This window comes from Malaya genurostris, chromosome 1, assembly GCF_030247185.1.
Source record: "Malaya genurostris strain Urasoe2022 chromosome 1, Malgen_1.1, whole genome shotgun sequence".
Classification (NCBI taxonomy): Eukaryota; Metazoa; Arthropoda; class Insecta; order Diptera; family Culicidae; genus Malaya; species Malaya genurostris.
Window position 1 is genome coordinate 146,672,324 of NC_080570.1, and position 26,373 is coordinate 146,698,696.

The following is a 26,373-nucleotide window of genomic DNA, read 5'->3' on the forward strand; positions in this document are numbered from 1 at the left end:
CCCGACGTATTTAACTTGTTCGACCACAGTGACCTCTGAACCAAAGAACTGCAACGGACGAGCTCCTCTGATTATCCTACGATTAGTGAAAAGCACCATTGATGTTTTGCCCGGATTTACAGATAATCCAACCTGACAACACCATTGTTCAACAGATCGCAGGGCTTGCTGCATTAAATCAAAGAGAGTGTTAATGCTTATACCGGTCATCAATATATGATAATCGTCGGCAAAACCATAAGTCGGAAATCCAAGGTTATTAAGTTTCCTTAACAAACCATCAGCGACAAGGTTCCATAAAAGTGGGGATAGTACACCACCTTGAGGACACCCACAGACACTTAGCTTTCTAATCTCTGCTTGCCGAAGCGATGAACAAAGAAGTCGATTGCTAAGCATTGCGTGTATCCAATTTGTGATACTTGAAGGTATGCCATGACCACGGGCTGCTTCCAGAATTGAATTGAAAGACACGTTATCAAAGGCACCTTCAATATCTAGGAAAACTCCCAAGCAAGATTGCTTTTGTGAGAAAGCTTTTTCAATGTTGTACACAACATCATGTAACAGGGTTGTAGTGGACTTTCCACGCTGGTAAGCATGTTGCATTCCATGTAGCGGATGCAGGCCCAAACTAACATCTCTGATATAGTGATCGACTATGCGTTCCACTGTTTTAAGAAGAAATGAGCTTAGACTGATAGGCCTGAAACTCTTCGCTTCCTCATAAGTGCCGCGGCCGCCTTTGGGAATAAATTTGACAATTATTTCCTGCCAGGCTCTTGGAATATATCCTGTCGCAAGACTAAAAGTAAGTATTTTCTTCAAAACATGTTTGAAATGTTCATACCCTTTCTGCAGTAACACTGGGAAAACTCCATCCTTTCCAGGAGACTTGTACGGAGCAAAACTCTCAACTGCCCATTTGACCGATTCAATCGTCACAACGCTTCGAGCAAGGGCCCAAGAATCGTAACTACCTGAAAAAGTCTCGGGAAGAGCTGTCGGTGATGGATCCATACATCCTGGAAAGTGAGTGTTAAAAAGATAGTGAAGTACATCACCTTCATCAGACAAGTGTTCACCATCTGAAGTTCTTAAGAAACTGACATTAAAGTCCTTAGACTTCGAAAGTAACTTATTTAATCTGCTAGCCTCGTTGAGACTAGAGACATTTGTGCAGAGGCTTTTCCAACCACTTCGCTCAGACGATCGAAGAGCATTTTTGTAAGCCCTTCGAGCCAACACGAATGCCTCCGACCCATTTCTGCGACGGTGGTTCCAAGCTCTTCTGCATAGTTTCCTTAGTCTAGCAAGTTCAGCATTCCACCAAGGAGTTCCTCTAGTAGCTCGCACAATACGAAGTGGACAAGCCTCTTCGTATGCTGCAACTATGAGTGAGTTTGTCTCGTCGACAACATTTTCCAAATCAATTGGGGTTTCAATTGTTGGTTGGTACCCGTAAAATCTAGTCGCCAAGCCCTCTTCATAGAGGTCCCAGTTTGTAGATTTGGGATTACGATATGTGATAATATCAAATTTAACGTTTGAATGATCAAAGAATATGTACTTATGATCAGACAACGAAGGTTCGAGCTCATCGGAGACGAGCCAATTCACCAACTCATGCGCAATTCTATCAGAGCAGAGAGTTACGTCCAAAACCTCCTCTCTGCCAGATCTCGCAAAAGTTGGACGGTTTCCTGCATTGACTATGTGCAGGTTTGTACTGCTCACAAATTCCATCATATCAGAGCCCCTCGAATTTATATCTGTGCTGCCCCAAATGATATGGTGAGCATTTATGTCACTGCCGATTACAAGCGGTAAATCACTTTTGCAGCAGTATGATACAACCTTTTTGAAGTCATCGCTTGGCGAAGGTTGGTTATGCGGCAAATATGCCGAACAATAGACATATTTCCTGTCTATGCCATCAGTAGTCATACCAACTGTGACAGCACAAATATCCCGAGTTGTGAGCTCCGATATGAGAGAGACATCGAGAGCACTATTTGCAAGTATGCATGCTCGAGGCATTTCACGTGGATTAGTCATTCCGGTCTTGTTAAAGGCAACAAAGACTGGGTTTAACAATTTTCCAACGTAGAAGTTTCCCTTTTGGAAATATGGTTCTTGAACCAAAGCTAAAGAAGCTTTACCTTCTTGCAGAAGTCTGGATAGATTCATAGTTGCTGTACGTTTATGCTGGAGATTGATTTGTGCTACTCTAACCATTATCAATTAAAGTAACAAACACTCCACCTCCAGCACTTACCGTACAACAACTACAAGAAACCAAATATATTGGCTTATAATCGCCTATAGCGAACCATGTAAGGATTTTTTTAAATGTTTTAATCATTAAAATCCCACGAGTTGCGAAGAAAGAAGTCGTCCACTGTGCCAGAGCTTCGCTTAACACAGTAAGGGAAAATCCCAAGATATTCCGTTCACGACTGCATTGTTTAACCTCCTGCAGCCATTCAGCCATCGGCACGGAAATACACCTTGACTTAGGAGTTCCTATTTTTGTGGCCTTTTACGACATGGAACAGGAAACCAGTGGATCAATTCTTGGTAAAAAATAATTCCGCCGGATGCCACACGGCTTACCTGTTTGGTGGACTTATACCACCGGTACAGGTGGACCGTAGCGTTATTCTTAGCCAGTTGGGAAACCGCTACCGACACTACACGGCTATCTAGGCTGCTCAGAGAGGGAAATTGACATTGATGGTCAACTTCCATGGATGGCCGAGCAGCCAGTAAAATATATAGGTTCAATAAATGGTTCCAATATAGGTTCAATAAATGGTTCCAATTTTCTTCGAGTTAAACGCTAAGTTTAAGGTGCGCGCGTAAAGTTTTTAACCATGTAGATATTTCTTGCGACCATGTACAATACAGCTTAGACTGCGAGGAGCTATCTGGGTTTTTGTTATTTTGGTTAGGGAGTAGATTAAGATATGGATGGTGATCGAGTAATATCCTGCCAGCTGTCTATTGAAAAAAAAAACACAGGGAAATAAAGACTGTCTCAGAAAGTATGGACGCACTTTGATTTCGCTGTAAATAATTCACAAGTGTTAGATATTCAGATTTTATTCGATATACTGATAATATTAGACTACAACAACAGAATATCATTCTCAACATTTGCTACTTAGCCCTTGTAGACTAGCTGGCGCACCTTCTTGCGAACGTTCCTCATTAAATTCCGTACAGACTTCTTGGCGACAAGTTTTGACACTTTTTTCCAATCTTTTTCGAACTTCCGGAGCCTTCGTTAATGCACAAAATTCCTCCATTGGTCGAAGTTGTGGGCAATTTGGTGGATTCATGTCTTTTGGGACGAAAGTGACATTTTTGGTAGTATACCATTCTACCGTTGATTTCGAGTAGTGGTAAGAAGCAAGATCTGGCCAGAAGACAACAGGATCCTTATGACTTCGAATCATGGGTAGAAGTCGTTTTTGTAAACATTCCTTGATGTATATTTCGCTGTTCATTGAAGCAGTGGTGACGAAGGGTTTCGAAATCCTACCGCAGCTACAAATTGCTTGCCAGACCATAGCTTTCTTAGCAAATTTTTCGACTTCAATCGATGTCTCGGACTGGTTTAACACTTGCCCTTCTCGCACCGTATAATATTGTGGTCCCGGCAAGGATTTGTAATCGAGTTTCACGTAGGTTTCGTCGTCCATGATTATGCAGTTCAAATTTCCAACAAGAATCATATTGTACAGCTTTCGAACTCTCGGCCTGATCGATGCTTCTTGTTTCGGACTACGTTTTGGTTGTTTCTGCTTCTTATAGGTTCGAAGATTCAAACGTTCTTTAGCACGAAGAACATTTGACTTCGAAGTGCCCACTGTTTTGGCCACATCCCGAACTGAAACCTCCTTCTTTTGCTCGAACGCCTTCAGTATACGTTTATCCAACTGAGGGTTAGCAGGACCTTTTTTTCGACCCGTTTTCGGTTTATCCTTAAAGGTGTTATCCTCACCGAACTTCCTGATTGCATTTCGCACGGCTTTTTCACTTACTCCTTCCATTTTTGCTATCTTTCTCAATGACAGTCCGCGTTCTGTGCACCATTTGTACACAATTTTCGACGTTGTTCTGCTGAAAGTCCACGCATTTCGAAACAACTAATGAAACTAATGAAAATAAACAACTGCACAAGTGGTTAGCGAAGAGTGTAAACAACAGAACGAAGCCATAAAAATTGACAGATTCTGAGCCATTGCGAAATGGTAGCGGTTTTAGGTTGCGTCCATACTTTCTGGGACAGTCTTTAATTGTATGAATTGATAGCGAACCTCTCGACAACCGGCTGTCTGGAGTTTTACGAGTTTCGGAAGAAGTTTCGTATTTTAGTAGACAGCATACACTAATACAAAACGCGATAAAATCGCAACATATGCTCGGTAGCCGGCTACCCAGAACAATAAACATATAATATCATTCGAACATTTACTAACAAACAACACCTTCCTGTGATGCATGTGGAAATGCAGAGGATTGCTCGGATTCTAGCAGCAACATGCAACGTAGCGAAAAAACAAAAAAAAGGCTCAGCGGTTTATGTTGAACCGTTAGGTGGCGTTAGCAGTTCAACATAAACTGCTGACGCACTGATGAGCTGAATGCGAAACGTAAAAATAAAAACTAGTCATGTGCACTTTAGCACAAAACGGTACACATGAAGTACCAAACCCCTAAATGACTACAATCTGTTGACGGCCAGTAGCCGTCAATTTGTTTTGCTCTTTCGGCACGTCAGGATAGACATGGCACTTCGGTGTCAATAAGTAATTTGTAAGTAGCAAATACTTTACGTCTGCTCAGCGGTTTATGTTGAACCGTTAGGTGGCGTTAGCAGTTCAACATAAACTGCTGACGCACTGATGAGCTGAATGCGAAACGTAAAAATAAAAAAAAGGCATAAAAAATGGGATTGGATTTTTCTATTTTATTCTTGCCATTTCACGAACAAGATTACATTGTATGAATGGTTGTGTGTAAGAAAACACTCAGCTGCTCTGTACTAGGTATACGTAGATGAAACAAAGATGGCACCAAAGTGTGCTTGCCTTTCCTTTAATAGTCTAACAACAGGAAGATATACTCGCTACATAGGTTCGGTTCCTGAAGCCTAACAAGCTCACAAGTTTTGCATCACCTATTTATACATCATTGATCCTAACACACATAGTTTAACAAACTAATAAATGCAATCGACTCTATCGTACTTGGAATCTACAAGCTTCCTATATCGTTGAATCGTTTCAACTTCTCCGGGAAATTATCCTTAAATAGGACCGGATCGGCCCGAAACTCCACGGTCTTCAGCGGCATGGTTCCGTAGATGTCGGCGAACCGATTAATGCAAGCCGATCGTTCCATCATATGGTTCAAGTCGGCCGACAGCATCTCATTGTTGGTGCACTCGGGGCACTTGAATTTTTTTCTTGGAGCCACCTTAATCGGAGGCTTGTTCGTAACATTCGCAACAAGAAAGTTCATCGCGATATCTTCGCAGTTCATGTGCTCATCGACCCACTCCTTGATGTTTCCGGGCATCGCATTGGTGTACATGTAACTCCAATATTTGTGATGGAAGGCCGCACCAGTCAGAACCATTGATATCTGGTTGGTCCACTCGGATTCGTAACGCCACCGGTTTGTCGTATTGTCCCAAACGTGTGTGCGCGATGGGAAGCCGACAATACGATCCGGAAACTCGCGCCACACTTCGTAGCCAAAGTCGAGTTCATCGGCTGTCAGCATTACGATATCGTCATCTATCGTGAGGATTGCTTCCGTTTCGATTTCTTCGTATGGATAAAATCGATTGGACAGTTTGTTAGCAGCCGTCTGTATTACTTTCAACGGTTTACCAATTTTTGGAAATAGAGAGGGATGAGGCGGGGATTTTTTCTGGTTGTTCCAAATTACCAATATTTTCTGCAGTGATGGAACTGTGGCTAGTTTCTGTATTAGAATGAACAAGCTTTCTATTCGATCGTACGTAAGAATTACTGCTGTGAAACCTTGAGATTTTGGTGCTAGAAGTGGCAAGAAAAGTGGGTTTTGTGTTAAATACTCAGTTTTGGCGACATTCCAGTGATTGTACGTTCGACTGAGATGTGGAAATATCCGATCGTTTAGCTGATCAAGCGTCACAAGAACTAGTTTTTCTAAGCTAGAAAAGTATCGATCGTAGAAGTATGCACCACGAGCTCGAAGCTCATGAACTCGTTCCGTTGATACCGACTTCAATGTTGGAATAATGGAATGTAGACTATTCTCATATATTCTTATTGAAACCAGATCCCAATCCAAAATTTCACTAAAAGGAAGAACGAGATTGTCAGCCATAATTACGGGAACGCAGCCGTGTGCCAAAGCGTCTAGCAGCGTTGGTTGAGACAAACGAACGCCTCTGGTGACGAGACAAAATTGGCCGCTTCCCAATACATTTGGGTATTCATATTCCATCCCTTGGGGGAAATTGCAGCGTATGTCCTTCAGATGTTTCAGCTGTTCTTCCTGACCGTTGTCCCTTTGAGAATAGTCTACATTATCATCCACTTTGGCCGTCGATGTCGGACATCGTTGAAGTAAGAGTATCTCATCGGGGTAGTCATAAGTTATTTCTTGCATGATGCGATATTGTCTTTGAAAAATATTTAATTGCGATGAGACTAGAAGAAATTTCCTTTCGGTATCTACCACAGGCTTTGGCTGGCTGTAATCTAAAATAGAGCTGTACATAGGCATGGCTATGTCAAATCCGGAACGGTAGGTCCAGGTGTCAAATCCAGAACCTAAAATCATCGCCCGATCGGTGTTCACATCTAGAACAGTATTGTAATCAGGTGGAGATCCAGCGATAAAATTGAACAAGATGTGATTTTCCCCATTTTCCCAGCTAGAAAGTGAACACATTTTAAAAAGATAACATATATTTTCTCTGCCGTTTACTTACTACGGCAAAGCGGCCAATGCTTTTCCCACTAGGTTCACATCGATTCTGTTTTGGTTTAGTGTGTCCAGTGCGGGAACAAACAGACAAGCTTCATTGGGGTTAGCGGTATAATACGGACTATCGACTATCGTTTTCAGAATTCCGTAGAATTCCTTCGTTAATTGAAAAGCTTGCTGACCCGTACCCCCATCGATGTACTCCTTAAGCGGATACACATAAATTGAAATTTTTTCCTGTGCCTCATCTGCTAGTAGCGCAGACCTTGAACCTGCAGCAGAATTTCCACTCGTTCGTTGGCCACACCTGTACACATTAAAACAATCCCAAAATGAACAGTTTGGATTCCTTGCTCGCGCTAGCTCGGCATCATGGTCCAGGACTATCTGTGGAATTTCTACCAGATCCAGAGATATTCGTTCTGTGCCCGTTTCCGACAATGAATTTCCATTAAGCCAGAAACCAAGCAGAATCAGCAGCGATACAAAAGCGATGAGATAGCGGTTGGAATCAATTTTGGCCGATATTATCTGCTTTATGGCACCATATTTCACCGGGATCGTCATTGTGCGACTGCTCTTTAATTTACATTTTTACACAATAGTTAGATATTCTTCTTGAAACTGATGCATTTCATTTTTTCAAGCTAAGCAAATTGTAAGCAAATAAAACAAATTTTTGACAATATTGGATGCTACCTACACTCTCATACCCGACACACAAGAACTGAGTAAACAAATATTGAAGAATTCAACCAACTCTTCTGCGATTGCTGCGCTGCTCGAGTGGCGAGCTTTGAACTAAGCGATGGTGATAATTTTCAGATTTTGCTTGAAGATTCGAACAAAATGCAGGGTTTTTATTTTTTTTCTTATGAATTTAATCACGCAGAGAATAATATTGTAAAAGTAACTAAATTTTGGTTTCTCGCAACGATTTATTTTATTGTAATAGTGACAAAAGAAAATCTGGCTTAATATAGTAAATATTGTTGCATGAAAAGATGTTTGATTTGAAACTACAAAACTAGATGTTTGATTTATCACTCATTTCTTTGCATGGAATGATACCCGAAACTTTCGACTTTCAAACAAAATAGTGATATCAAAGAAAATCTTTTCAATCACATCACACTAATCGAAAGAGAGAGTGATTAAAGAGAAACTGTCACTTGCTTATACACCCTTTTGAAAAATTAACCGAGAATTGAGTAGATATAACCACAGATAACAGATATACAGGCTCGAACTAAATTTTTCAATTCCTGTGTAAATTTCAAATTTGCTATACGTTGTGAACGCTACTGCCACCTACTCGACTATTCGCCGCGATCTTTCAAAACGTTCCACTACGTTCCGGAACGATAGCAAAATCCTCCCGCTTGGTTTAGAAATACAACCATTCTAACACGATTTTTCAAGGGGCAAATCACTCTAAACTCTAGACAATCTCATACTAATAAACTCATGTAATTCCAAAAAAAAAACTTCTCTAATCTCATTTAATCCCAACTAGTCTAGATAAGTTTGGGTAATTTAAAACTAATCCAACCTAGTTTTGCCTAATCTTGTTTGAAGTGTATCTGGCATTCGAGCTCCCACGCAGAGATCCCATTTATACAGATTTATCTGTATTATACAGATTTTTACATGCGCATACAGATTTAATACAGAGTACAGATTTCATACAGATTTCTCAAATCAAATACAGATTATACAGACACCACAAAAAGTAAGAAAGAAATAATGAAACTTTTCCGTCTGAGCGTGTTTGATTGCCCATATTAAAATGAAAATTTTATGGTGCAGCTGTTTAATGATGAACGCTGAAGTACATTTATATCATAATTTGAAACCAATTTGAACTGATGTTCAAGGAAGTCATGGCGTCATAAAACTTTATTGTCAGACTGAAAAGTTGTATGACCTGACTTGACGTTGCGTATTGGGCTTTTGAATTCCAAGTCATCATTTTCAAACGAAAAAAGTATATGGATTTACAATTCAATTGTGGTTGATAACAAAAACAATTAAATTTCGTCGTTGAATGTTCTTGTCAGTGCGGCAAGGACTTACGATATAAAGGAATGCTCCTTGCATCTGCCATTCTATAACAATAATCTATTGGAATAACATCTTTAAACATCATTTTATTTCCGAAATTTCCTTTCATTAGTGAATACAGATAAATACAATTTTTTTATACAAAGCAATACAGATTTCCTATGAAAATATCTGGCATCTCTGCTCCCACGTTTACAGCTTCTTATGTCAAAATAATGCTTTTCCAGATCTCGGCTGAACTTCTCTAATCCCATTATAATCCAGCGAGATCCCTGTTAAACTTTTTTACTCCCGGTAAAACTTGTTTGAGTTCAGACAAAGCTTAGAGTGATTTGCCCCTTGCGATTTTTCTAAGTGTTGAAGCAGACCCTGTCAGCTTGGAGCGAAATCAATCTTCAGTTCAGCAACGCCATCGCACGGTGTCACATCCCAGTAAATCCGAACATCGGACGCATCGTGCAAGAAAGCTTTTGATTGCGTTTCGAGCTTGCATAGTGTATCGGTAGAACAACAGAGTGAAGATATACCAAAGCAGAGAGCGGATGTCTGATTACTCAGGTGATGAGATATATCGGGGTTGGATTTCCAACCTCGAACATAGGGTCAGAGTTTTTCTGGCCCTAAGAGGCGAATGACCGAAAAGTTAAAGCCTCTATGATCGATACAAATGTTTAACAATCTTTCTCACCCTATCGGGAAGACGTCGGCTCGAAAATGTCTTGTTTGATATTCCTTCGCTCTGTTTCTCTAGCGATACATAATGTAAACATAAAGCTTTTTTAGGTCAGCGCGGTTGATGCAAATGGTGCAGAATTGTCCGATGACGGGCCGATCGAAGCGCTACAATCGGCCCTATATCGTGCTCAATCGGTCCGATAATCGGCACGATGATAGGACCGATGCGGGTCGACAACATCCACCGGGATTCAACATATCATGTCAATTGTATGGGTGCGCAGTGCTGCTATTTTGGCGCGCACGAATTTGATATTTCTCTTCCCTACTTCTGTGTACGAGATTCGCTGCGAACTCGCCTGAGGGCGCCATGCTCGCAAAAAATGTTGTTGCCAATGAATTGTTTGCGAAATGTGAGAGCTGGATATCTTGTTAATATGATGTCTTTGGTTGAAGGCAGCTTTTTCCATGTCGCATGAATCACACGATAAATCGATCGGAATAAAATAAAAACAAACCTGTCATTTTAACCAACAGCAAAACAAAAATCTAGTGTGAAGTGAATGTTGCACCCAAAATTGTGTCTGATGTGAAAGCGGCACCCAAATCGTGCTGGCACCTCGTGTCGATCGTGGTGTTCGCCATGCAGATTGAGCAAATTTAAAACACAATTCATATGTGAGCCTGTATATCTGTTTTCTGTGATATAACTCATCGTTAAGTACGTGCCTTACGTAATTATTCATACAAAAATGGAATGTAATTACTTAGTAATCATTAAAACTGATATTAATAATTCTCGTGTAAGAGCCGCTTAAAGGAAATTCAAACTCGAAATAAACTAAATTCAACAAATATTATTATTGTTTTTTTTTCAACACATCAATAAAGCTTCATAGTATTAGGACGTCATACTTCGGAAAACTCGGATGATAGCCAGAGTTACCATATTCACAGATTTTTTTGGCTATTTTGCCACACAGATTCTGTGTCACAGAACACAGATTTTATCAAAATTCACAGATTTCTACAGATTTTTTGTGAATATTTCATAAAAATGGCAGATTTTCAGAATGTTTTTCACAGATTTTAATCGAAAATATACAACACAGATGGTACTCAGATTTTTCATGTTAAAACACAGATTTAAAAATGGCACCTCTGATGATAGCGTGACTGATAATGATTGATCGAATGGAATGCGACTAAGTGTAATATTGTAACGATTTATTAGGTAACATTGATTGATTAGGTGGTGGGTAGTATTGGGAGAAGTTACTGATTTGAATGCTATCTAAAACTTTGTAGTAGATACTCAGGTAATAAAGATAAATTCTACGTAGATACCTTATGATCAAAAAAGAACCGGAATTTTCATTTCAAAATTCCCGCGCTTGTCGAATCGGTAAATTTTTATTCTCTCAACGTTGGCAACACTTTTATACACATTCTGTCAAATTTTGTCGCATATCGAACGATTAGTTTTTGTTTGGCGTCTATACAAAGAAGTTGAAAAGTTTTCGTTTGGCGATTTTTATAATGGATGAAAATTCAGAACAACGGCTCGCCTTCGAAGCGCCATTCGGTCGATTGTTGTGCGGTTTCGACGTCATATTTCTAGATCCACACCTCATCACCAGTTATGATGCATTCGATGAATGTGGGGTCACTATCTGCGTTGGAAATCATCTCTTTGGCCACATCAACACGACGCTGTTTTTGAATGAAATTCAGCTGTTTTGGCACCAGCCGAGAAGCGACGCGTTTCAAACCCAAAACATCAGTTATAATGTGTTCGGCTGATCCGTAAGAGATGCCAAACAACACAACAACACAGCAATCTCTCTAATCGGTACAGAACGATTTTGCAACACGATTTGCTTCGCCGATTCAATGTTTTCTTCAGTAACAGATGTTGTTGGGCGGCCAGGGATCTCATCATGATCCAAGCTTGTACGACCACCTTTGAAGCGTTTATACCACTCGTATGCCTGTGTTTTCTTAGACACGATTCACCAAAGGCCTTTTCTAACATTTTCAACGTTTCGGAACACTTAAATCCATTTGCAACACAAAATTTGATGCACGCACGTTGTTCTAAATTTTCATCCATTATAAAAATCGTCACACGAAAATTTTTCAACTTCTTTGTATAGACGCCAAACAAAAACTAATCGTACGATATGCTTCAAAATTGTACAGAATGTGTATAAAAGTGTTGCCAACGTTGAGAGAATAAAAGTTTACCGATTGGACAAGCGCGGGAATTTTAAAATGAAAATTCCGATTCGTTTTTGATTATAAGGTAAATCCAAAAATTATTTTTGAAATAAAACGAATATATCTCAAAAAAAAATTGAAGAAATGAAACAGAGAAAAAAACTTTTCCTTGAAAAACAGGTTATTACATAAAAGGATGCATAATTTCATATCATAATCATATACAGTGTTCAATTAAAATGATGTAATTTACTCATTATGTTTTTTCGATGTAATAATGTGTGATTTATCTGCAATATTTCTTGAAAGCATGAAAATGATCGCATTTGTAGTTCAGTATGTCTAAATTTTTTTACATCTATCAATTGTTACAGATTGTTACAATTCTTGTTTTGCTGTGTACTAATGAGATGACTATTGGAACAATAGCCCTATGTAAATGAGCATAAGTAATTGTAGGAGCATTTTTCAAAACTAACCAGACAACGTATCGTAGGACACTTTAACTATAAACGATAGACTAGTAAGTTTCACATTGTATAACTTGTTCAACACTTTATGTTTTTTGTTAATAAAACGCAACGCAGTTTTCCTTGAAGGCAGCCTTCATCCAAAGCCGAAACGTTGGGAAGTAAACAAAATTTGTTTGTATTATAAAACTGAGATGGCAATTTTTTCTGAAAAATTTCCGAAACCGGGTTTAAATAAAATGAACTTCAAACGAAACAATTCCGATTTGTTGAGCGCGGTTAGCTAGATTACTGCCATTCAAGGCATAATGCAAAAGGAGACCATTTGAAACTATCGGTAACGACTAACCAAAGTGCCATTGGTCGATTTCCTATACCCATCAACAATGAAGGAGCTGATGACTTTAGATTACCGCGATATTTTCAAAATGTGTTCAAATATTCAAAAGTCTTTTAGTAGATACCAAACAGTTGAACAGGGGTCATTGAATATGTGAATTATTATTGATATGATGGTTATGTGTATGCCAGTGATGCAACAAGACGTACATAATCAAATGAAAGGATGAATGAAATCAAACACGAGCAAAGGCAGGACGATAGAGTCCGGGACCATCAAAGGAAAAAAAGAGTGAGTATATGTTTGCCACACACACACAAATACACTTTTAACACTACAGTATCGATAAAAATTTACTTTATTGTTACCGCTTATTCTAAGAAATTGAACTTGGATTTAATTAGTACGATAAGAGTGGATTAAAGTGGATCTTATTATCTTATCCTATCGGTTTGTGCGTGATTATATTTCCAAATAAAATTTGTGATTTAGTCATTTCCATAGAAAACGTGGTGTGATTAACAACTTAGTGAGATTTCTTTTGTTTGCATAATCGTTATATTTCAATGCAATAAAAGTCTGGTGACGACCGTTTTATTGTACATTTACACAAAAAACGCTAAGTGAACGATGATCGCTGCACCAGTGAATGTGAAGTTGATATCAAGTTAAAGTTTGCAAATATGCGTCGCAAGGAAGCAGATACCATTAGGACTCAGACTAATCAGATTATAGATCAAAATACGAAACCCCAACCGAAGGATGTAGTTATCGGTGACAAGTTATTAGACAATCGGGAATTGGCTCTAGAAGATATTCTTCAGCTGGGTGAACGTCTCGCTCAAAAATATGAGTACAGTGAAAAATTAATTATTGTTTGTCCTATCGAAGAGTTACGTGAACGTTTGAAGGAGCATGAAGAAGACAACAGAGAAGAAAAGCCGTTATTTGTGATATGCAAAGAGCCTGTGGAAACACGACTATCGTTATTCTGTGTTGTTTGTTCGGAAGGAAAAATCTACTGCTTGTATAACGATTTTTCCAGCACACAAATTCCCGAAAACATCCAATCTGCTTTAAATTCAGCGTTCGGAAAAGAAATTATTTACAAGATATGTCCCAGCGAACAACAAAAACAGCCCATAAAAGATGTAGAAATTTTACTGCTGAAAGCGTTAGAAATTATGATGACCAATTTGAAACCGGATCCAAGGAAAGAATTCGTTGGAAGCTATGGAAGTCCTAGGAGATTCTATTCTAGATGGCTTCAAGCTTTATCAATTAGTCGGATTAAGGACATCAAGAATGAACTTTTCAATTTGGTAAAGGACGGTTATTATAAAACATTTGCGAGCGATATCGATGAGCTGGGCAGAGACGATCAGTTCCTTAAATCGCTCAAAAAAGCAATTGATAGTCTTCCCCAGAAGGAAGATTTCGATAATTTCAAGAAATATCAAGATGCATTAAAACATTTAGCGGAGAAGGACTCGAAGGACATCGTTGATGAAGATTACAAAAAGGTGGATGAAGCCATGAATACTGCCTTTAAAGGAATATCAAACATGACGAACAATATTGACACTAATGAACAAAGTGATCCATCGATAAATATTGAGGAATATCCACAGCAAATGAAGAAACTGGAAAAAATATTCAAACCTTTAGCAAGATCCTGTGTAGACGAAGAACTGGAGAAGAGTCTTAAGAGAATATGTAACAGATTAGAGCTAGACTACGAGAAGTTGAAGATGTTTTTTGAAAAGAATAATGATGACAAAAACGAAAGCCAAAATGAAAATGTGTCAAATTTTGATAGTGTAATCGAGAAGATTGGAGCAATCAAGAAAAACTGTATCAATACAATGGACGAAGAAAAAAAATTGCTACAGCAACTGATCTTAGAAATGGATCAAACAGTAAATACAAAAACTTTGCAGGAAGGTTATCAGAAAGTAAAAGAAAAATCTAAATTGTGGGAAGATAAAGAGGTCACACATGTCCGAGAATGGGTAGATTCCAAGAGCGGAAAATTGACCGATGGTGATTTGTACGAAGCACTAGCAGTAATGGATAGAGCAAACGAGTTGGTAACCGGCGGACATAAACTGCGTGACACGCAAATTCTATCGCTACTGATATTTTTGCAACAGGAGAAGAATAAGGGTCAACTTTGCCAGATACAAACAGGAGAAGGAAAAACTACTATCGTTTCGGTTTTGGCAGCAGTGAAAGCTTTACAAGGAGAAGTGGTAGATGTTGTCACCAGTAATCCCGTCCTGGCGTCCGATGGGGTCGAGAGCAGGAAGCTGTTTTTTGAACTGCTAAATATACGGGCTGAAACAAACAACGTGGACGAAAACTACAAAACGGGCAAAAGAACGTGTTATAACGCGAACATCGTGTATGGTAGTATAGGAAATTTCCAGTTCGATTATTTAAGAGACTCGTTTCTCGGTCACGGCACTCGAGACAACAGACTATTCCAAAACATAATCCTGGACGAAGTCGATTCGATGATTATAGATAATGCTGACCATATTGCAAAACTTTCTGGGCCATTTCCTGGAATGGATTTTTTAAAATACGTCTATACAAAAATATGGATTGGACTGAATAAGGCCATAGATGTTGTCGGCAAAGAATTCGAAAAGAATTTAAAAGTAAAAGCTAGCGAGGTGAAGCCGCTACCAAAGAAGCAGCAAAAATATATTTTAATTATAAGAAGGACCAGGTAGATTTAATCATTCCTAGAATCAGAGACCTTATTCGGGATTCGAAGCCTACAGAAATTGACATCATTCCTTCTCATATTCGCGACTATGCGAAAGGATCTTTGGACAAGTGGATTGATAGTGCTCTGTCAGCAAAATTCGACTACTGTGAGGACGAACATTATGTCATTGGAAAAAATAAAGCAGGAGAACCTGTCATTCAACCGGTCGACTACGCAAACACAGGGATAACAATGAAAAACACCATCTGGCAACACGGTTTGCATCAATTCCTCCAGCTGAAGCACAATTTCCATCTTACAGCGGAAAGTCTAACCAGTTGCTTCATTTCTAATCTCGGATACATTTACAAGTACGGCACGGATATATACGGACTCACCGGAACTCTTGGTTCGAAATCAGAACAAGATTTGTTAGCATCGATCTACAATGTGGGGTTTGCCCGAATTCCTACGTATAAGGAGAAAAAGTTTACTGAAATCGATGGGGAAATAGTGGATGATGATGATTTTAGTTATAAAATCGCAGATGAAGTACGAAAACAAAGAGCCGAGCGTAGATCTTCGTTGGTTATTTGTGAAACGATAAAGGATGCCAAAGCAGTGCTTCAAGTTTTAGAGAAAGTTCAACCACCTACTGATATAGAGAAGTTTTTTGACGAAGAAAGTGCGGACGTGACCAAGAAAGAGATCAATATTGGTAAGGTAGTAATAGCCACGAATATAGCCGGCCGGGGGACAGACTTTCGTACTACACCGGACTTGGAAGCTAGCGGTGGCCTTCACGTTTGTGTTGCCTTTTTACCGTGTAACAAACGAGTTGAGGAACAAGCATTTGGCCGAACTGCTCGTCAGGGTAATAGCGGAACAGCGAAGCTGCTGATAAAACGAAGCGAGATCGAGAAATTGGGCATTCTAAGCGATGATCTGAAAGACATAAAAAAAATTAGAGACGAAAATGAATCGGCTAGAATAAAGCATATCAAAGACGTCAAAGTAATGGAGCTGAAGTTTCAAGATAAAATCTTTCAACTCTTCTCGACCCTGTACCGTCAGCTGAAGGGCAAACATCAAGATGAACCTGAATATCAATATGTACTGGATGACAAGAATGAGTTTTGGGCTTTCTGGTTGGAAAAGCAAAATTATAATGGGTCCGACTTGATTGCAAAATCCCCGGAATTTGAGCAATTCAAATCGAAAGTGCAGGAAACAATCGAGGGAAGCATAAAGTTCAATCCCTATTACAGTATCCAACAGGCAGAACATTTCATCCTAAACGAACAACTCGAAAAAGCAGAACAGGCTTTGAAGCATGCGAAGGACATTTGTGCTAATCCAGAGATCTTAAGTGGTGTCCATATGAAATTCTTTGAAGTAACAATTGAAAAAGGTCAAGCGCTACAAAAAAAGTTTAAAGACACTATCGGTGGTGAGATCGATTTAGGTGAAGTGAGTCCTGACAAGGACTATACGCAAAATGCCAAGAAGCATTTAAAAAAGGCTATAGATGCTTTCAAGAAGGAACTTGATTGTATTGAGCAGATTTACAAGACCGAAAATTTTATGGGTATAATAGATGGCCATACAAAGGACAATTTTTTTTTAAACATCTAACATCCAAACAAGCGATCGTGGAAGACAAAAAGAAACATCTTGAATCATTAGATGGACAAATTGATGTGAATTCGGATGGCATATACTTGGCAAGTCGTGTTTCGGACTATAAACCTAACATAAAATTGAATAATACACCCAAAGAAGTAGCGGAAAATGACAACGAAGAAGAAGTGAAGAATGAAAACGGAGAAGAACCGAAAAATAATACGAAGAAGAACTACGAGAATCTAATTAAAAGCGATGAACTTAGTGAGATAACAGCAGTGTCGGCGAATTCAACGTACGTCTTAGGGCAAATGAGCAACATGGCGATTGACATAGGTTTTGGACTAAAACTAATCCAAGAGGGAGTGAAATGGTTTACCAGGTTAAGTTTTCTTCCCATGTTGAAAATGTTTGTTGTATATGCATTGGTTGGTGGGATTTGTGCAATTGTTGTTTGCATTATCTGCTCGTATACGTTAAATAAGAACGAAGTTGACACAAAAAAGAGAAAAGTTTCTATTATCACCAAGATTATCACTTACGCTATATCGCTGTTTTCTCAAGGAATCGACGCAGTAAAGAAGTTATCAGCTAAGATTCTGAATGCCGCAATAAATGCTTGTCGTTGGATTTCAGATACTCTTCGCAAGTGCCCGAAATTACTCGAAGTATGTAAAATATTGACCGAAACATTCGGTAATCTTGAAACACTATTTGAAAAAATGGCTGAAGCTGCAAGGTTTGCCCGAATGTCAATAATTGACCAAGTAAATTATTGGAATCGAATAAACAATAGTTCTCGAGATATGATCAAAACTGTATATGATGGTGCTAGCAAACTCATTCCAATACTACAAAATATCGGAAACCAGCCTGAACTAATCAGACAGTATAAAACCTACTCATCTTTGATTGCTATCAAAGATGTGAAACGAGGAATTATGAATGTGAAAAATGCAATTGTTTCTTCACATGCCAACTCGTTACTGGAAGCGTTGATATTGAATTTAAAACCTACACTCCAGAAAAAATTGCAAGAATGTGTGAAGGAGTGTATAAATGCTGAACATTTGAAGTACTGTTCGAACATTGAAACATTTATCGAGGAGCTCCAGACTAGCCAGGACTTTGGTGCAATTGTGGATATTTTAAAGGACACCATATTGTCGCTAACAAAAGGTGACAATCGGAAACTCGAATTATCGGTGTTGGGTGATCGTGAAATAGCTGACTGGACAATTGTGCGCGACCATATCAAGCAACTATGCCTTACACTCGATAAGAAGCTTCCATTGGAAACAGAACAAATGGAAGCTCAGGACGTGGAAGAATTATCGATGAAAATTATCATTAAATTGACAGATTGCTTATACGACAAAATTATCAGTGCCATCTTTAAAGCAGGGAAACGTTTAGATGAGGCAGCTAGATTATTGTTGAATAATCCGAATTCCCAAGACAATAATAATAAGTTCAATAATTCGAATCCCCAGGATAATGAGCCCGATCAGAAGAAAACAGATAGTGCATAGCATGTGAAGCAATAGTTTAAAATAAACTATTACTACAAATAATTTATTTTGGCAAAAAAAACATTATTTAAAGGGAACGGAGAGGTTAGAGCAAATAAAAATTAACCAAGCAAGTTTAGTTTCTCTTTCGGATGTTGTGGCCCGATCACAAACATTTTCCTTAATATTCCCGTAATAACCAATATTCGAAAGTGGTAGTATAGCGCTTTTCATATTGTAGTAAATGAGCTTCAAAATTATAGTAAATTAGTTAATAAATATGAACGAATCATGGGACAGCACAGAAAAAGTTTTATATCATAAAATAATAATAAACACTCCAATAATTTTTTTGAGGGCCAAATTTATACAGGTTCATGTAAAATATATGGCATTTTGTATAACATTTAATGGAGGCCATTCTAGTTTCATATACCAGTAATAAATAGATTGAATGATTACGTTGGTGGGATGTAATTCGTAAATAAATATTACTCGATGCACATTAGAAAAGGTCCGATCTGTAAGAGACGGGGTCTCTGTTCACTTTCTTTTTCAATTATGTCGGCAAAGTAAAGTCTTGGCAAAATCCTTTTGAGAAATTTTACTATTGTGTTTCAACAGACTTTGCAGCCGAATTCTGTGTCGATTTCGCTCCTGAACTAACTCAGTAGCAAATGTTGAGAACAATATTCTGTTGTTGTAGTCTAATATTATCAGTATATCGGAAAAAATGAATATCTAACACTTGTGAATTATTTACAGCGAAATTAAAATGCGTCCATACGTTCTGGGACAGTCTTTATTAACGTCGAGTGCGTGAGCAACATTCGGCTTGAAAATTAATAAATTAATCTTGATGTCGACCGAAGTTTAATGATCGACTGAATCGTGTTTAATGAATGCTTTTCCTGATGAAAAACCAATATCGTTTGCATTTGTGATTGTAAGTGAGCTGTCAGAGAGCCTGTAGGTGTTCTAGTGTTCTAGTTCTAGATGCATAATTTATATCAGTTTTTAAATTTAAATCTAGATATTATAACAAAATAAACTGGCAGCCCCAGCAGCGTTTTATCTGTGTTTCAAATATAGAAAAAATAGTACGGCAATGTATACCAGTTTTAAATTTGACAGTAGAACTGGTCGAACAAATAAAACTAAAACGGATTGCTGGGGATACGTTTGTTTCAGTTTCATTTACATTATAGACCACCCATATGAATCTTGCAGCTGCTGAATTTGCTCTAAAGATATAGCAGGATTGAATCAACATAGACATTGCCGATAACATCAACTCAACTTTGGTTGACATGTAATAAATAGTTAGTATATTGCAACAATAGAATCAGCCGAATTTTGTTTCTCATTTGACTGGACCAAATAAATATATTCTAGCTAGAAATTATCATAAATAAAATTTAGAAATCTACTATCAGTTTTGTTAATTTAGACATTCTCCATTTCTCTGCGTGTTCATGAAACTGTTTGAAGGTACACGGAAAATAAAAACTACCTATTATTTGACTTCTTTTTACTTAATATTGAGATCTTTTGATTTTTTCCTTTCATTCGCTCCTTCAATTATTGTCAGAATACAAAGAGCAAAACCACCCAACAGCGTAAGTTTCATTTAATAAGCTAAAATTAAGTAAACCGTACCAACTTGAAATTAAATGAATACGACTAAACTTTAAAGTAAATATAACTCATATTAAATATGAGTATTTTTATGCATGTGCCTTACGGAACTACCTAGATCCACTTTACCTAAAATTATAGTTTATTGAACGGAACCCCTAAATTGAGTGGAATGTACTTAAAATTATATTGTTTTGCGATTCCGTGTAGGTGTTTCATGATGAAATTTCATTTTCATTAAAATCTGAAAATATATGACTTCATAATTCGCATACGGTATTGTATTGGTATTGTTGTGTTCTTGTGATTCGCATACGGTATTGTTGTGGTTGAAAATCAACGATATCAATACGAAATTCTTATTTTGTCGGAGTGTGGAAATTTTTAAGTGCTGACATTTGAAGACAAACACGACAAGAGTTCCTAATGTCGTTTTCGTTTTTAAACTGCACTACACCGGTGCAGTGCTACACCATGGCATGAATAAACGAACAGAAATGATGAAAACATAAACAGTAACCCTTGACTACAATAAAAGATTCCATTGCACAGAGCTACACCGAACTTTTGATGAGTGCTACACCAGTGGTATCGGTGCAGAAAAAGTGTAGCACTGGAGTAGTGCAATTGATAAAAACGAACGGTTCCAGTGCAGCTTTCGCTGCACCAGTGTAGTGCAATTTAAAAACGAAAACGACATAAGTGAAAATGAGGGTTTCCCCTTGTTTACTTTCTCTTTCGATTATTATTGATCTATCGATAAACCCTAATGCCTAGAATAACGACTAAACCCATCGACTTTAGAACTGTAGTTAAGAAATTGTTAAAAACACAGGGATATGCCGTAATAATTGAAAGAGTGAGTAAACAACGAGAATCTGTCATTTGCACTTGGAACCTTTTCCAATGTTTATCGAGATTTATTCGATAAATTTCTTCAAAAAATAGAAAATCTGGCCTCCCTGCATATACTTCGTCAACGTGTTTAACAGTGTTTATTATCGGATTATCTGTAGCCAATTTGCGAAATAATTGTAAACTTTTAGGGTATAGGATGAATCAGTTGGAAAAGAAAGAACCCTTGCAAGCCATATTAATCGATGACAATTTTAACGATTGCTTTGTACCGATCACCGATCGTAAGCCGCTGGTAATATTGTTTTTCCCATATTTTACTTGCATTATTTTGAAATATTTTTTTCAGCCACTACTTCCGCTAGTGAACGTGCCTCTGTTGGATTATGCGTTGGAAGCGCTCAACCGGTCCGGTGTTGAGGAAGTGTTTCTGTTCTGTAGCAATCAGGTAGAACAAGTTCGTGTCTATGTGCAGTGGCAGCAACAGATAAACCGGTGCAGCTGGTCTATTGGTATGTCTGTTACAATCGTTAGTTCAGAAGGATGTCGCTGTTTGGGAGATGCACTGCGCGATTTCGATGCTAAGGGGCTCGTTCGAGGAAATTTTATTCTAATGGGAGTTGACACCGTTACCAATTCTAATCTAGCAGCGATACTTGAGGAACACAAACGAGTAACGAAAACTGACAAAGGTGCAGCAATGACGGTCATTTTCAAAGAAGGATTCCAACAACAGCGAACGGGCAGTGAGGTGTTGATCGCCATGGACAAAAACACAAAACGATTGCTCTTTCACCAACGTTTGAAACCACAGTACAAAGAGAGAAGCTTCAGCATTCCGTTGGACATTTTTTTACAGAACAAGGATGTTACAGTGCAGCATGGATTGCTTGATCCTCAAATCGCAATATGCAGCAGCTCTGTACTTCCTTTGTTCTCGGACAATTTCGATTTTCTAACTCGTGACGACTTCGTCCGAGGGCTGCTCATCAACGAAGAGATTCTAGCCAGCACTATATATGTGTCCCAATTGCCGCGTGAGGAGTATGCCACCAAGGTCAACAATTGGCAAAGTTACCAGATTGTCAGCCGGGATATCGCTAATCGATACGTCTATCCTCTGGTGCCGGACATGGGCGTTTGTGGAACCGAGCAACTCATTTCATTTTGTCGCAATAATATCTACCGAAACCGAGATCTTCGGTTAGCCAGAAGTAGTGTGCTGAAGAGTGACGTGGTTGTTGGTGAAGAATGTTGCATCAACGAGAAAACAGTTGTGGAATATTCTGTTCTGGGCAAAGGTTGCAAAATTGGCAAGAACTGTCGTATTTCGAACAGTTTTATACTGGAACATGTTGAAATTGGAGATAACTGCGAATTAGATCATTGCATTGTGGGAGAAATGGCAAAAATTGAATCGCATTGCAAGTTAACCAACGGTTGTATTTTGGGACCGAATGTTGTTCTGCCAAAAACAACGGTAATTTCCAAAGTCAGTGTCCAATCAACTCAGCCGGATGAAAATTGGACGGAAGGTTCGAAGCAAATCGGAGTGCAGGCATATACTCTACCAGAGTCAAGTGAAAACAAGGACGATGATCCGCTTGCAGATTCCGAAGATGATGTTGAACAGGCCAATATTATTTATCACGCCATGCGTCTTAGCAAGTTGGAACGAACCTTCAGTCCGTCTATTTACAGCAGTTCTTCAGAAGAGGGTGAGTCTCGATGTATGTCGCCAATCCAAGAGGACGCAAACATCTTCCTGTCGGAGGTGCTGGAATCATTGAAGCGTGGCTATTCGGAACAATCAAATCCGGATTATCTGATTCTGGAAATCAATTCATCTCGCTACGCTTACAACATGTCTCTGTCCGAGGTGAATTTTTATGTGGTCAAAGCAATGCTGCAGTTGCTGATGATGCAGGAAAATATTACCGCTGGTTCCATGATTACCATGCTGAAAAAATTGTTGATCTATTTCGGGCCAGTATTCAAGAACTACATCCGCGGAAAAGATGCAATGATGGATGGTCTTAAGGCACTAGAGGAATCGGCCCAACAGGAGGAACTCATAAGAGCAAAAATTGCCCAACTGGTTCACTTTCTATACGAGCAGGATTTTATTTCGGAGGAAGTGATCTTCGAATGGCATGAAGAACTGGAAGATGAAGGTGAGGGATCCGTGAAACGGAATCTCACCAAATTAATAGATTGGCTAATGCAATCCAGTGAAGAGGACGATAATGATGATGACAGTGAATAATGTAGTTATACGAAAATATATGAATGAAAGTGTGAACTGTTTTTTTTTGTGTATTCGCCATATGAAAAGTCTATAGCCAATGTATACGAGCGTGTGCTACCTAATAGCGTTTTCGTTTTCAACGGTGGCACTATACCGGGTTTTCTTCTTTGTACTGAACCCCCAATCGCCAGCAATTTTTCGTCGCTTAGTTGTCTGGAGATTGTGTTTGTATCTTGATTATTGTCCACGTTGATTTATGAAGCGTAGCCTGTAACAACTTTTTGTATTACCGAAGAGTTATCGTGGGAGCAGTCTCTGTAAGTCGTTTAATTCATTATCAAATAACTGAAACCCATGCAAAATCAGCGCCCGTGCCAAATCACTTCCAAATAATTCGATAACCACCGCCGTTGCTATAGAATGAATAGCGTTGCCTTGGTTTTATATCGAACAAGCTTTGAAATATCTAAACCTGTTCTTGTCGATGGTGTAGACATACCACGGTCAGATAATGACAGCTTTTTATCAGTGATGTCCGAGATCAGCACACGAGCTGCTCTATACCTACAGTGTGTGCCTATTAAACTCGTGTGCTGTGCTTTTCAAACCAGACCCATGAGCGTGTGCTATTTGTGTAGTCCACCTACTGACAAGAGACAATACAAGAGCGGACACTGTGTGCTTAAAAATTATATTATATTATTAAATTAAAAACAAAAACGGACACTCAACTCAGCACGTGAGCTAGCACATGAGCCAGCTCACGAGCTAGCTCCCCATTACAGCTCATGAGCCAGCATCACGAGCTGGTTCTTCGAAGCATACGACTCTCGATCTAGTAGCAACACAGCACACGAGCGTGTGCTTCTGGAACCACATAGCGACAGGCCTAGAACAACCGAAGTGAGCTCGTCTACAACATGTCCTGTAAACTATAAGCATCTACTAACTGAGAATCTATCTACGTTTTACATTTTGACTCATACAAACACACTCCTGAAATTGAAGTAGTTTTCTTGTTCACCACACTATAACTCCGGAACCGTAACTCGAATCCAAATGAAATTTAAACATATCCAGCCCACCGTAATGCTCCATAGAAATAGTAGATGCAAGCAGTCACGGTACATGACTAAAGGAAGCTGTTAACAAAATACCGGTGCTGCGGTGAAATTTGAAACCAGAGTGTCTTCAAACACATGTTCAAACCCGTTATAGTGGCACGATTTGGCTTCATGTCACTATTCTGAAACAGTACATAAGTGGTATGCGGCTTATTCTGTGCTGCAAGACATGAAACCATCAAACTGTTCTGAACTTTGTTCAATCAAAAACTTTTGGGCCACGATGAAGTTCAACTCTGGCAGACCATAAAAGACTGTACGTAGGTTGTTACTTATGTATTTAGCCTTGGCAACACTAAGTGTTGCCCGGTAGATTCCATCATTTGAGCGCTATTTGTTTTGTTTACAGTGAGCTGAAAATTTTACGTCATCAAAAAAAAATGGTATTGAATCATGAACATATTCGTGCAATGATTTATCAGGGTTTCTGTCGTAGATAATCAATACAGGAGTGCTTCAATCAACTTAGTTCGACAGTGTAGCACTATCATAACATGACACCAAAAACAAAAAAATAATGTTTCTTTATTATTCACCCCGATTCTGAATTTCGTTCGAATCGAATGCGAAATTTTGCATTCTGTATCTCGATCGAGTTCGAGTTTTTCATACAAAATCATCAGTCGATCGAATTACAGAATGCAAATTTTGACATAATTATCACTGAATCCAAGGTTTGGGAAAAAGGGTGCTCATTTATATTCAAAATTTAAAAAAGAAAAGCTCACGCCAAAAGCAGTTACTAGTGCTTCTTAAATCCTCCAAGCGGAAACAAGCAAATAGCTGACGCACAGACTAACAGACATGACACTATCAGTAAATTCTACTAAAAATAAACGCGAACTATTTACAATCGGTACAGTTTTATTTCTAATAGGAATGAGCAATGAACTCTTACTCGGCTGAATGATTTTTCAGTGCTAGATCGGATCAGTGCTAGAATTTTCGCCTGAGTTGGCTGCTCGATCAACCCAATTGACAGTAACATTATAAATGTCATTGAATATTCGCTCATTTTATGAATGTGTTAGTGGAAAAGTTAGGCGACTTAAGCCATTTCTCTACACTCCACTCCAGCTAGAGGAATGGATGATGCTGACGAAGGTAGGCCGTTTGTTAATTTCCAGCGAATTTCAACAGTTTATGCTGGAATTCTACGAGAAACTGGTTATTCACTAGTTCTGTATATCCGAAAAAATTGATTTAGATTAGTATATTCAGTTATATAATGTTTTCATTCAAAAATAAACTGGAAATCAGCACTAAAACGTGCAAAATTGGGAAAGAAGAAGATGAATTCACAATTCAGTCCGCATCTTCTCACTCAATTCCGACATATTTCCGAATCAACCGGTTGTAGGCGAAATTCATTCGGAACCGGTTGTTGCACTGGAGTTGGAATTGATTCGGAATTCATTATGATTTCCACATGAATTTCCGAATGAAAATTTCTCGCCGATTCGGAATCCATTCGGATCTGATAATGTGAGTGTCATCTCTGCCAGGATTGGACAGTTGTTTTTAACCCCTTCACCGTCGATTGTACTGAAATTTACAGCATTTTTAAAACAAGCATTAGATCGAATAGAGAAATAAATCGTCTGGTGGATTAAAGGCAACTACAGATTTAAAAGGTAATATTCTCTAGCGACAAGAATTCGACGTGAACATTTCATGAGAGCACATAAACCAATGAGAGATTCTCTTTGTTTACTTTCTCTTCTGTAAATAACACCTAAATTTTCACGTTCGCATACCAATTTTGCTTTTAGAATAAAAGAAAATATCTCCAGCTTTCTAATAGAACCATACATGTAACGAAAAATTGCGTAATAACGCAGATATTATCGAAAGAGAAAGTAAACAAAGGGAATCTGTCAATTGATTTAAAGCCCT

General features: G+C 38.6%; 2 protein-coding genes and 1 pseudogene across 2 annotated transcripts; 2 read left to right on the forward strand and 1 right to left on the reverse strand.

The window, feature by feature from the left end:
- Positions 1–4,958: 4,958 nt before the first annotated feature.
- Positions 4,959–7,696, reverse strand: LOC131426116 (exostosin-2). The gene is made up of 2 exons (XM_058588565.1): positions 6,998–7,696; positions 4,959–6,940 (listed from the first exon to the last, which is right to left on the reverse strand). Exons 1-2 carry the CDS (start codon positions 7,558–7,560, stop codon positions 5,266–5,268), a joined length of 2,238 nt encoding a protein of 745 aa, XP_058444548.1. The 5' UTR covers positions 7,561–7,696; the 3' UTR covers positions 4,959–5,265.
- Positions 7,697–13,445: 5,749 nt separating this feature from the next.
- LOC131428395 (uncharacterized) lies at positions 13,446–18,856 on the forward strand (annotated as a pseudogene).
- A 2,265-nt stretch (positions 18,857–21,121) lies between these two features.
- On the forward strand, positions 21,122–23,407 carry LOC131426117 (translation initiation factor eIF-2B subunit epsilon). The gene is made up of 2 exons (XM_058588566.1): positions 21,122–21,400; positions 21,455–23,407. Exons 1-2 carry the CDS (start codon positions 21,305–21,307, stop codon positions 23,369–23,371), a joined length of 2,013 nt encoding a protein of 670 aa, XP_058444549.1. The 5' UTR covers positions 21,122–21,304; the 3' UTR covers positions 23,372–23,407.
- Positions 23,408–26,373: the final 2,966 nt, after the last annotated feature.